The 13,229-nt window shown below is 39.0% G+C and overlaps 1 protein-coding gene and 1 pseudogene across 2 annotated transcripts; one reads left to right on the top strand and one right to left on the bottom strand.

The window, feature by feature from the left end:
- Nucleotides 1–5,006: 5,006 nt before the first annotated feature.
- Nucleotides 5,007–8,165, bottom strand: LOC137716921 (cytochrome P450 81Q32-like; annotated as a pseudogene). The gene is made up of 2 exons (XR_015965729.1): nucleotides 7,190–8,165; nucleotides 5,007–5,656 (listed from the first exon to the last, which is right to left on the bottom strand). The product of XR_015965729.1 is annotated as a cytochrome P450 81Q32-like (transcript).
- A 3,760-nt stretch (nucleotides 8,166–11,925) lies between these two features.
- On the top strand, nucleotides 11,926–12,614 carry LOC137717859 (MFP1 attachment factor 1). The gene has a single exon (XM_068457355.2). The coding sequence runs from the start codon at nucleotides 11,989–11,991 to the stop codon at nucleotides 12,463–12,465; it is 477 nt and encodes a 158-aa protein (XP_068313456.2). The 5' UTR covers nucleotides 11,926–11,988; the 3' UTR covers nucleotides 12,466–12,614.
- The last annotated feature ends 615 nt before the right edge of the window (nucleotides 12,615–13,229 follow it).

Here is a 13,229-nt window from a genome sequence, read left to right as displayed (position 1 = left end):
CCACAAATGAATATATGTCTTAGTTATCATCAATGCCTAAGGAGAGAGTGCAATTCCAGAGGTACCATTAGATGCATCCTAGTAGAAAGGGTATAAACCACCTTCACATGGGCCCTAGAAGAGCATCCTCCCAGTTCTTAGGTCCTTTATATAGAATCCAAATGGGTCAAATGTCAGAGAAGCCCAATTATCATAGACAAACTTGTAAACTGATAACAAGTTATGTGATGCTTTGGGAACTAATATCACACCATTGAGGCGAAATGTAGCATTTTTAGTACGAATTAAAGCAGATCCAGTATGAAAAATGCACAAACCTTTGCCATTGCCATCAAAGAGTTGATCACTGCCAGTGTAAGAAATGGCAGAGTTAAGAGAAGTTGGATCAGGCGTCACATGATGAGAGGCACCACTGTTAGTTAACCAATAGGTCGGTGAAGGAGAAGTAGTGGTAGTCATGCCAGTGGGAGGCCCAACATGTGATCGTTGAGATGCAAACTGAGAAAGTTTCTCGCAATTGAGAGCTTCATGGCCATACTTGAGGCATAATTGACACTGAAGAGATCTTCTAGAATTATAATTGTTGGAGTTTTGACCAGAAAATGTGGATCTTGAAGAAGGAATAAGACCAGGAATACCTTCTGAGTTGTTGTCGTTGTTGTGATTATCTCCAAAGTTCTGATTTTGATTGTATCGATTTTGATTTTGAAATCGTCCACGAATGTTGCCTCTGTAATTATGAAAACTAGAGGAGCCTTGCTGAGCCGTGTAGGCATGAAACAATGTAGAGGAGGAGGAAGAATATGATATGGTCTTGTGTTTTTGAAGAGAAATTTCTTGACTAGGAAGTAATTCGTGTAGTTCATCAGGATTGACAGGCTCAGTTCTTGTTTCAATCGAATCAACAAAGGACTCATACTCTTCTGAGAGACCAGAAATTATGTAGGCAACAAGATCGGATTCAGAGATCGGTTCCCTAACCGCATCAAGTTTATCAGAAATTTCCTTAAGAGAATTGAGATAATCAGTCATCGAAGAGTCACCTTTCTGGATAGTTTAAATCTTTGAGCGTAGGCAGTGAATGTGAGTACGAGAAGCACCAGAGAAGTGGCGCTCCATAGATTGCCAGAGAGATCTCGAATCATCCATGCCAACCGTTAATGGAAGAAGATCTTCAGATAGTGTCGAATTAATCCAAATCATCAGGATTTGATCTCTTTCGCACCAAGTCTCATATGCTGAATTTGGAACTCGAGATACAGGAGAATCAGTCACAAATTGAGGAGGACACAGATCGGTGTCATTAACAAGCCCTAAAAGCTTGAATCGTTTCAGAACCGGAAGGAAAAGACTACACCAGGTGATGTAGTTGTGATGATTGAGTTTCGTCACCACCATACCAATGATATTCTAAACTGTAATCGAAGAGAGGGATTGAATCGACGAATTTGTGACCTCGCCATGAGAGCCAGGATGAGCCGCCGGAGAAGAGGAGTTTGCAGAGTTCGTAGTAGTCACCATTAAAAAATCAAGATTTGAGAAGAGAAAAGAAGAAATTGAGAGGATTAGAGAAGAAATTGAGAAAATTAGGGCTAATGAGACCTGTTTGGAGAACAAGAAAGAGTGAGAAAATTCAAGAAAATGTAAGCGGGGGATCGAAGTCGGTGGACTATGGTGAAGATACCATGTAGAAACTCATAGTTATGTAAGAGAAAGGTTAGAGGCAGAGACAAATAATTGTAGAAAGAGAGGGAATTGTTGAGAGGGAAGTTGTTGTACAAAATGATTTCATTATATCTCAACAGAATGGGTACCCACCCATCTATAAATAGGTACAATCAGTTTTATCCCTAACTCTAGCCAACCTAACTGTCATAGCTTAACAGCTAAGTAAAGTTTAATCAGGTACATTATCATTTGATGGTCCTATTATATCCTTAACAGAGATGCCTCCTTTGAGTTCTGCACTATTAAGATTTTCTGCTGCATATCTCTCAACACAAAAAGACTAAACAAAATCTATCTAAACTCTTGCTTCCAAGTCCGTCCAAGATTTTCAGGACGTACGCTTTCCATGCATGAAATTACCAGTCAGGGTAGCGTATCAGTCGTCAGAGAAAGCAGCTTGGATCTTTGAACAAATGGATGCCGTATGTCTTGGCAATTCATCGCGAACGAAGGGAAAGGAATGCTCAAATAAAGCAGGAAAACAAAGAAAGATTCAAAACTTTGGAAAGAGACTCACGCATGATTTGACCACTCAAATTAATCGATCGTCTACTTTAAGCAAATAATTAAGAATTATATTGTATGTCTCCTTCTTAAATAACAAAGAAAAGGAGAAAAAGCAAGAGATATTCGTATGGCAACCTTTTGCATGAAGGAAGAAAGCCCTTGGATGTATATGATGATTTCACCCTTTCCGATGTTCTAAAAAGCAACACATATATTTCCAGGCCTATATCCAAACCCGACAATCACAACCCCTCCAAACAACTAGCTAGCACAAGAGCCAACTTTTCTATACTCTATTTTTGGGTTCCTCGCTTTCGTCCTTCAAACTTTTATTCCTCATGGTTTGGTCCATGAACTTTCGCAATTGTGTTTACCGAGGACAATTGCTCACAATCTATTACAAAAGTTGACAAAACAATCACACTGCGTATCAAAAGAAATAAAAGAAGTCGTTTGTTGGAAGATTTTTAGATCGAGGTGAACTTGAGTTTCGAAATATCTCGAAAGAATTAGATTGTCTTAAGAAATACCCTGATTATATCAACGACCTAGACCAATGGATTTGGTCGTTGGAGCCATTTAGTGTTTTGCTACATATCTACTCTGTCATTGTGAAGTTGTCATTCATTTTGGTCGATGCAATGTGCAATTTCGCCTAAAACACTAGCCAGCCCGCATTCAAGGCCTAGCCACAAGATTGTTGTCAACTTCTATAACAAATGTCACTATTCTCCTTATCATATACACTTTTTGAAAGTTTGTGGACCAACTTGAGATGGAAAATAATTTAGGAACCAAAGCGAAACCATTCCAAAATTAAGGAACACAACTGCAATTAATCCTTAGTTTAATAACACACAAACATAAAAAACCCTTATTTGTTTAATTCTGGGTTGGAGTGGAGTGAGATGCATGAGTGCCTTGTTTAAGGGGACCGGAAAGCCTGGGAGGGTTCTGACCAGAAAAAGAAAGCCAGGAAAAGTTCTCGTGAAACACAAAGAATATTATACAAAAGAAAAAGAAAAGCAAACAAAAATGAGTTCTCGTGGGAAGTGTCCCTTGTTTGCAGGGTATACTCAATTGCACCACATCACCTTTTATTTTCCTCTCTCTCTCTCTCTAAACTTCCAAACAAAGCCATGTAGCTTTTCCACACTCTGCCTTTTTAAAACTCCCTCTTCAGACCCCTCCTTTTTTCATCTTTCTTCTCTTAAACCTGAAAGTTGAAACCCCCCACAAGTCTCAGTTATGCAATTTCAGCAGTTCATCGTAATAATCTTGGTCTTTCTCACAATGCTGGCCTCCGGGGACAAGGAAAGCACAATGCAACTTGATGTGCAGAAGCTGAACTACTCGTCGCAATCACCGAATAAGCTAGCAGGGGAACAAGAGAATAATAAGCAGCAGCCGCCGCAGCAGAAGCATCGTTTGAATCCAAAGCACTCATTTGAGGTCTTCTTTTCAAGCAAGAGGAGAGTTCCTAACGCTTCAGACCCTCTCCATAATCGTTGAGGAATTAACGTCAAGAAACAAAAAAATTAAGGCGTAAGCAAGCACTCATTTTGTCAACTTTCATCAGGCTTCATTGGTAAATGGCTTTTTTAATTTCATAGCAAACGTGAGTTGGAACAGTTGGCTAGGTTAGTATGTCCTCCTCTTCAATCTATTTTGTTGTTTCGTATACGAAATCAATGTGTAAATTGAACTTGTTTATTATTATTATTATTATTATTATAAAGCCCCCTAGGGCCCCTACCCCTCTAGAAAAGAAGCCTGAAGTGAACCTGAAAATGCCTGTTGCTTTTGTAGATTGTCCATTTCCAGTCCTTTCCACTTCTCCAGTTTTAGGTCTTTTTCAGGATTTGCAATGTACCATTGAGAGATGAATTGTTATATGTAGTATGTAGCGTGATATTTTCTTAGTAGCCACGATTTTGGTGGCAATGCATTTGTTTGCTACTTATATGTGTCTTCTTAATGGGGCTTCTAAATACATATCTTCAGCAATAACATGAATATATTATAATTGTGACGTTTTATGTTAATAATATAAACTCACGTAGAAAGTTATCTTTGTCGAAAATAATTGTATTAGTAAATCTTAAGAAAAATTTACATAAAGATGATGGGATGGTTTTAGGATTATCCTGTATGCTGTTGGCGTTGGCAGTTGCCATGGAATTCTTGCATTGAGAAGCAAAATCGAAAATTGTCTTTTGACCGTTGAAATCTGTACGGAAAAGATATGGTTTTTTTAGCTTAAATAATTTCTGAAATTAACATAATTTTTTATTTTGATATCTGAGAGTTAAAATTAATAGAATTGATGCTTGAGTTTGTTAACTATTAATTATTTTGATTATTTCGTGAAAAATCTTCATCAAATAAAAATAAAATGACAAAAATATCCTCAAATTTGTCAAATCATTTTGGTCAATTGATTATTAAATTAAAGGTATTTTTCTGATTTAGTTTTTATTTAACTAAAATTTTTCACGCCAAAAGATAATTAAGCCACCGTTTTGTCCTAACTATTATTAAGCCCGACTCTTCTTGGACTATCGGATTGTTTACTATCATTTGAATCTTTTAAGTATTACTCTTTTTAATAATATCAATTGAAGTGTTTTTTTACTAACATTAACAGTTATACGAAAAATTCAGTTAAACTAGTTTTTGATAGATTTAACTATAAGAACCATAACTTTGAACTTGATTACAATCAAACCATACATATTGATTACTACCAAGCAAAGGGAATAATGTAGCAGTAGTATTGTGCTTTGGACTTTATGGTCGAATTTTAAATGGAAGATAGCATGATTGGGCGTGGCTTGCAAATAGCCTCCAAGGGCTTGACCCTTGGCATGGTAAGCCCCAAACCCTCACTCATATCCACCTCCTCTTCACCAATCCTCTCCCACTCAAACGACTGAACCAAGCTTCCCAGCGCCAACCCAACAAACCTGTTCGCGAGGCTGGCCCCAGGACACCGTCGCCTTCCAGCCCCAAATGGAATCAGCTTATACCCTTCGGACCCCTCACCACTCCACCCTTCAAACCTCTCCGGCTTAAACTTTTCGGGGTCCTCCCATATCTCAGGGTTCCTGTGGATAGCCCACGCATTGATCACGAGCATTGTGTGACACGGCACGTCGAATCCCCCTACCACACAGTCCTCTGAGTTTTCATGAGGCACTAGAATTGGAAATGAAGGGTACAAACGATACGTTTCGTTGATTACATTTTGCAAGTAGTTCAGGTTCGGCAAGTCTTGCTCTTCCAACAGACGATGATCAGATCCAGTCTTGGTATCTATCTCGGCTCTTAATTTCGCCATTGCACCTGGATGGTTTAGCAATAGTGCCATTGCCCATTCTAGGGTTGTTGCTGTTGTGTCTGTCCCAGCTACCAGCAACACCTACAATTAGTATTGATTAGTCGAAATTATAATGCCGTTATTGTGTCTACTGTGCACACCTGTGATGTGACTTGGTCATATGTAACGTGATCATGCTTACTCGAAGTACAAACATGTGCTTATGTGACCATTAGATGAAAGATACATACAAGCAGATGTGCACCTGGTAACGCATAATCACTCAACTATTTGATCAATACATCTACATACATCAAGTACTTGTGGAACGCATGACAGAGATTTTGTTTTTACCATCTGAAATTGGACGCGACTAATGGTAAGGCCTATAGGGATGCAACTCAGGCTTGAACAATCAATCGAACCCTAACTTACTTTTACAATTCGAGTTCATCAAGTTGGAAAAATATAAACTCAATAGTAGAAGATACGCTCAGTGGCTGATTCAAGATTCGAACCTTAGGAAGTTTTGATGTTAAAATACAAATTTTTTAGGTAAAAACAAAGTGCAAAGCGTTTCAGTATATTCATTGAGCATTTCGTCGAACACTTGGTAAGCTTGTTGTCGTCAACCAAACCAGGTTGAACACTTGTCAACAAATATCGACATATGCCAAAACAATCCGATCAGTAATATCGAGAGGATTTGTCGATTGCTATCGATGTAATTTGTCGAGATATGCCTAACAGACATTTCATTAAACACTTGATAAACACAAAAGAAACTCATGCCCAAACATTCCAAGGGTCCTAAAAAAACTTTTAGATGTATATTTTCCAGAAACCGAATAATTGTGGGACCATCTTGGTCCCAATGTACATGCGTGCCTAGGTACATTACAATAAACTTGAATTCAAATTGACACAACCTAAGTTGCAGCTTACCTAAATACTGGAGAACTATATTTTTGTAGTATTTTCTACTGTTAAACTGAAAAAAAATTCATTTTTGATTTCGACGAGTTTAACAGTGGCGTAGCCACATGAAGACTAAGGAAGTTCAGGACCCATCCTGAAATTTAAACTTATATTAATTGTCTACTGATTATTGTCCATCCTGGAATCTATACCTCTTGGAGGTATCTTCAGTCCTGTGGTCAACACCTGGTGATGGAAAACTACCTTTTGATTTTTTAAACCCCCACCTAAAATAAAGTTTACCATATATAAACCCTTCTGATTTCTTTTAAACCTTTTATTTTTTTGTTCGTTCATATAAAACAAGGTATAGACATTCGGGAGGAAGATTCAATAATATGAAAAGAGAAATCTCATAATAATAGTTTGAGCTAGTTATAACGTTATTATCAATGTTGTGTAAAATATTAACACAAATTCTATTTATTATGACTTCTCTCAATACTAATTTTTTCATAGAAATTTTAAAGCTCTGTCACTTTTATAATTTTATTTGATTAAAATTTTTCATGATATTACTAAAAGAAAATTCTAATTTCCCCTTTGGCATGAATTTTTGACTCGGCACTGGAGTTTGATACCAAATTACGAATGAATCATGTCTTGAGCCTAAATTCTCTTTGTGTAACAAAAAAGTCGCAGGATTAAGAAATTTACCAAAATGATTCCCTTGACGATTTAGTCGGTATATAAGTGGGGATCTGTTTGTTGCAACGCCAAAAAGTTGTCGATTACAACTTCTTCAACTCTTCGCCGTTCGTTTCAAAACCCGCCGCCAAAATCCCACGGCGCTCCACAATCAAACTCTGCAAGAAGCCGTCCATCTTTTTCATCAGCCTCACCATCTTCTTCTCCAAACCCGTCGCATCCAACCACTGCAAAACCGGCAAAAAATCTCCCAAATTCGTCGCCGCCGATAGGTGCACGGCCTCCCTCATAACCTCCCGGAAATTCTTTGCCTCCTCGTCGTCTGCCACGTCTTCGCCGAAGTACCGCTTCCCCACCACCGTCATCGTCATCGCGTTGAACGCAAGCTCCGTAAATTTGGACTTGAGCTCGACCTTTGATTTCTTCATGATCTGGTTCAGTAAGAGACGGACTTCTCCTCGCCGGACGCTTGAAAACGCGGCGAGGCGGGAGGAGGAGAAGAACTCGAGAGTCATGACACGGCGGAGGTTACGCCAGTGGTCGCCATAGGATGCCGCCGCGACGGTTGTGAAGTTGTAGTGGAAGTGTTTTCCGGCAAGCAGGCTTGGGCGGTTGGCGAAGGCAACGTCGTGCTTGGTGTAGCATTCTTCAGCGGCGGAAGGGGAGGAGACTAGGAGGACTGCGCGCGAACCCCATTTGAGGAGGAGGATTTTTCCCAACTTTGAAGAAAGGGAGGGGAGGGTTCGGTGGACTGGATGTTTTAGAAGGTGAAGGTGGCCGATGATTGGAAGAGATGGCGGGGATGGGGGCAGACTCGTAAATTTGTGTTTTGGTTTAAATTTGGCGAGGAAGGTGAGGAAGATGATGATGAGACCTGTAGTAGCGTACCAGAAGAATGGTGATTGTTCTTCCATTTTTTTCATTGTTTGATTTTTTTTTTTTTTTTTTAATTTATGTAAATGTGGAGTTTTATAAATTTCAAGTGTTCTTGGTGGATTTGTTTTTATAATTTTAGTTTAACTTTTACTGCATAATTTTTATAAATATTTTGGCAATTGGTAAGCAAGAATCGATAAAACAGAGAGGAAAATAATGTAGGAATAAAAATTTGGAGTACAAGAGATACGAGGATGAAGTTGACAGAGAGTTTCATGGTGGGGAGTGTAAGATACGAGGATTAAAATTTCGAGTGTAAGATACGAGAAGGAATGTGGTTGCCGACTAGTTTGTCTTCTTCAATTCTAATTTGGCATGATTCTTTTCCATTGGCGGTATGTGTTTTTTAACATTCGAATTTTGTTGGTTTGTTTGATTTTTGATTTTCAAATGATTAAATATAATTTCATTTTTGTATGAAATTGGTGTATGTGTGCAGTGAAATATAAAGTAAATAAGACATAATATTTATGAGGTTCGGCAAGTGTGCTTACGTCCTCGTCCTTGAGGGAATACTAATACTTTTTTTCTTTATCTGAAATAACATGCGTACAAAATAACTCTCATTATTTTCTTTCTAGTCTGGCTCACTGATATTTTCTTTTGTATACATCTTCTTTCTTTTCTCTTTTTCTTCATTTCCTCTGTATGTTTCTCCTCTCTTTGTTCTTCAATCTTTTATAGGCAAAATGTCTAGCAAACCCTATCAAACTTTTCAAACCTACCAAAGATTTTGTTTTTGACAATAAAGTAGTCATATTTAATTGCTTAATTATTACAACGGACATTCACATCTTCATTTACAATAATTTCTGATTAAATAAAAATTTTCTCGTACCTTATTTAAAAACCAAAATTCATTGTGGAGACAAATTAGACGGAGAGCCATTGTGGAGCATTAAGGTTCACGGCAACGAAATCAGGCCCAAGTAATTCATCACCACTAATTGAGCCCGTTAAGTATTTACATGAATAATGACTAAAAGTGTTGTTTGATTACCAGAAATGTTGTTAAGTGCATCTTAAAATAAAATTTAGAAGATAAATGCTAAGACGATTTTTTTAAAAGTGAAACTCTCTATGAATTCTTTGACACCTCATATTTGGCACAACGTTTTATAATGTTGGCACATAAATTAAGTTAAACTATGAGGTGGCAGAAAGTCCATAGAGAGTCCCATTTTAAGAGAATCCTCTTAGCATTTCTCATTTTAGAACTGCTTGCACATGTTGGTGCTTCTTCAAGTGTTTTAAATTAAAAGTTCAACATATTTATATTAAAATCACCCTCTCAAAATCACGTATTCGTTTAAGTGTATTTTAGCGAGGCAATCCCAAAAAGGCTCTAAACTTTGTATGAAGTGAAGCCCTTGGAGGCCATTTGCAAACCACGCCAAAGTCATGCCATCTTCCCTGTAAAAAACAAAAGTAAATTCCAAACTTTGGTTTGAAGTTTGAATCATATTGTCTTAAGAAAAATATATTTGCCGATCTTTTAGCATGAAAAAAGGACCGATCAATTTTCACTTCTAGATTTTTAAGGTACAATTTTAGCACTTAGGACCTCCTTCTATTTTGTAAAGTTTTAATTTGTTATAGACCTTTTTAATCTGTCAAAATGTGTTTATTTCGGCATATGACAAATTGAGAGTTATTACTGTTGCGTCTAATCTTCCGTTATATGTGGGATCTACTTTGAGGCTGACATCTAAGCCACACTTGCACTCATTAAATCAAACTATACAATTGGTTGCCGTTTTGGGACATAATGCATTGATTTAGGACATAATGCATCGATTTAGGATAGTCAAAAAATCATGATGAGTTATTTTTGTCCTCGTGGTGCAAATGTGGTTACACGTTAGGTCATAAACATGTTATAGACTTCCAACGTCGTCATTTTAATAAAGAATCAAATGATTAAAATTGAAAGTACAAATTGGTACGATATAAAAAAAAATGAAAAATTGAGATTTTGTGATCTCATTTTGAAAATAATCGCAAAGCCAAAAATTGTACAACGTATTAGCCGAAACTATTTGGTAAATGTGTAAACATAAGCGGCCACTTCATTCGAAGGGCCTAATTCAAACCAAAGGCCCTAACCTAACCAACCAAACCCAGCAACCAATAAAATTGATTCCCATTCTGCCATGCCCAAACCCACCTCCCCTAAGGAATTGAATTCCTACAAAAGTGGGAATCCAATTCCTCATTTTACCTGGGGCCCGCATCACTGTTCATTCATGTTGGGATGGTAAACGGAAGGTTGATCCGGAATTGGAATCATTCCCACCCAACTCATTCCGATTCCGTGTACATAAGCACGCGCCTAAGGTAATCCATCCTTTTAAGCTTTCAATCTTCGCCTATATATAACTTTAAGGGTAAATCTTTGTTTACTACGTTCATGTTTCGTGGTTTTTAATATTTAGTATATCAAGTTTTTTTCGTCTCAAAGTCATACCTTAAGTGTAAATTTTGGAACAGTCTCATATATCTGTTAGTCAAACTGTTAAGTCTCCCGTTAACTGTGACGTGGTGCTCATGTGAATAATGACTGGACACCACATGTCATTTATGTGGAAATTAAAAATAAATTATTTATAAAATAAATAAATAAATAAATATAATAAACAAATTATATATATATATATATATATATATATATATATGAAATAATAATTTAGAAAAGAAAAAAAAAACTTCATCTTCCACAAATCCCACCCTCGCCCACCCTCCCACCCTCCCATCACCCACCCCTAATTTTTTAACTTCAAATTTTGAAAGTAAGACAAATCAAGCCACTGCCAGCTGAGGAAATGGTGGAAAGAGAAGAAACCAAACAATAAATAACAAGCTTTTTGGGATTTGGGTCTCCAGGAGCGAAGGAAAAGTAGAAGAGAGAGAGAGAGAAGTATAAACCGACATCACCATTTGTGACTACCTGCGCCCACCCTCCCATCACCCACCTCTTCGTCTTCCCTAAATCTCACCCGTGCCTACCCTCCCACCCTAGTCGTCACCGGATACCCTCAGTGTTCATGTGCCTTTCAGCTCGTGACCAGCAACGATTTGCATCCTTTGCAACTCCTGGATCTGCCTCTGAATCTCTGCCTGAGACATCACCAGTTCTCTGGTATGGCGATCCCCAGGAAATCAGGGTTTGTCGGTGAGGCAGTGACAAGAGCCGTCATAGAGGATCCATTAGGAGACCCGATCTAAATCAAAGTCGTGACCGGAGCCGTCAAAGAGGATCCATTAGCGTCGTTAGGGGTGTCAAAGAGGGAGCTGAGTGGGGTTGGTTGGGGGTGTCGCAGTCGATTTCGTAGGAGCGATGCGAGGAGTCACGAGAGTCCGGGTAGGAGTGGTGCGAGAGAAAGAGTGTTGGGGGGGGGGGGGGGCGGGATAATGGGTGGGTGATGGGAGGGTAGGTACGGGTGGGATTTGGGGAAGATGAAGGTTTTTTTTTATATTTATTTTATTTTTTTTTATATTTTTTTTATTTCCACGTAGATGACACGTGACGTCCAGTCATTGTCCAAATGGACGCCACGTCATAGTTAACGGGAGACTTAACAGTTTGACTAACGGATGTATGAGACTGTCCTAAAATTTACACTTTAGGTACGACTCTGGGACGAAAAAAACTTGATGTACTAAATGTTGAAAACTGCGAAACATGAGAGTAATAAACAGAGATTTACCCTAACTTTAATTCTCTCCCACATTTGAATTCAATTCACCAACAATTCTGGACTGAAAAAAAAAAAAAAAAAAAAATACCAACAATTTATTTACTCTCTCATTTTCTCTTTATATTTATTTTTGAATTTTAGCGTTAGTATTTACCTCCACAAATCCTCATCGAAATGTCGGACTCCGAGAGCACCGCCGCAGCAGCGCCTCAAGACCAAATCTCCCAACAGCATCGCCACCACGACGCACCAGCTCACAAAGGGAAGCCCAGCCTCCTTACCTCCTTCAGCATATGGCCGCCGACCCAGCGCACCCGCGACGCCGTCGTCAACCGCCTCATCGAGACCCTCACTTCGCCCTCCCCTCTCTCCAAGCGCTACGGCACCATGGCCGCCAACGAGGCCTCCACCACCGCCCGCCTCATCGAGGACGACGCCTTCGCTGCCGCCGGTGGCTCCGCCGCGACCGAGGAAGACGGGATTCAGATCCTGCAGGTTTACTCCAAGGAGATCAGCAAGCACATGCTCGACACCGTCAAGTCCAGGATCGCCGCTGCTGAAAACGGTGCGGCGGAGTCCGTGACTGCGAGCTCTGTGGTGGACTCCACTGCTGCCGCCGCCGGTGAGGATGCTAAGGCGGAAGAGTACTGATCTCTCCATGTGTGTTAGGTCACTTTTAGCTTCGTATTAGGGCTTTCAAATCGAGATCTATTTCGTATTAATCATGGATTTCTTGTGATGCCTATATACTTGATGACCTCCTCCAAATTTAAATTATTAGGTAATTTCGCAATCTTCAATTTTCTTGGTTTCTGTTGAGAGTATTGATCTACTGATTCTTGATCTGCTTTATTCGGAGATGTTTGTGCTGAAGGTTTTATACTGAAGTGGGTGCATTTGGAAAAGCACGGGGAATCACTAATCAGCGTCCTTCTGTAGTGGCTTCCTTGATGTGTGGACTGTTACTCTCAACCGGAGACATTCGTCAAACCAGATGTAGATAATATTGCATATTTTTATTGTTCTACGGAGTGTGCTGTGTAGGTTGTGGATTTGGTGCCTCTGTCCGTGCCATATCCGTCCGCTAAAATGTCGAGATGGTTTAAGGTGGGCAGTAACCGAGAAAAAAATATATTACAAGAATTATCAAAGACGAACAATATGATGCAGATCCAACTACTTTCATCCATTTATGACGCTTTTTAATATATCTATCATGATAATATGGTGGAGGCTTATCAATAATTACTTTCGAATTAGCATAGGTTACTTTCCTGTGTGGTCTACATTGTTGGTTGTTTGGTTATTCTATTGTCTCTCCACAAGGGAGGCTGTACCCGCGGAGTTATGCGTGTGGCTACAATAAGCTCCTCCTCTTGCTGTTCGTCCTCCTAAGACTGGTCATGACTTAAAAA

This window comes from Pyrus communis, chromosome 8 (genome assembly GCF_041283825.1).
Source record: "Pyrus communis isolate YQ-2024b chromosome 8, ASM4128382v1, whole genome shotgun sequence".
Lineage (NCBI taxonomy): Eukaryota > Viridiplantae > Streptophyta > Magnoliopsida > Rosales > Rosaceae > Pyrus > Pyrus communis.
The sequence above is the reverse complement of the archived record's forward strand: the minus strand, read 5'-3'. Positions and strand labels throughout refer to the sequence as shown.

What these genes read in the sequence shown, in the direction of transcription:
- LOC137717859 (XM_068457355.2), top strand. Translation starts at nt 11,989, where the DNA reads ATGTCGGACTCCGAGAGCACCGCCGCAGCAGCGCCTCAAGACCAAATC.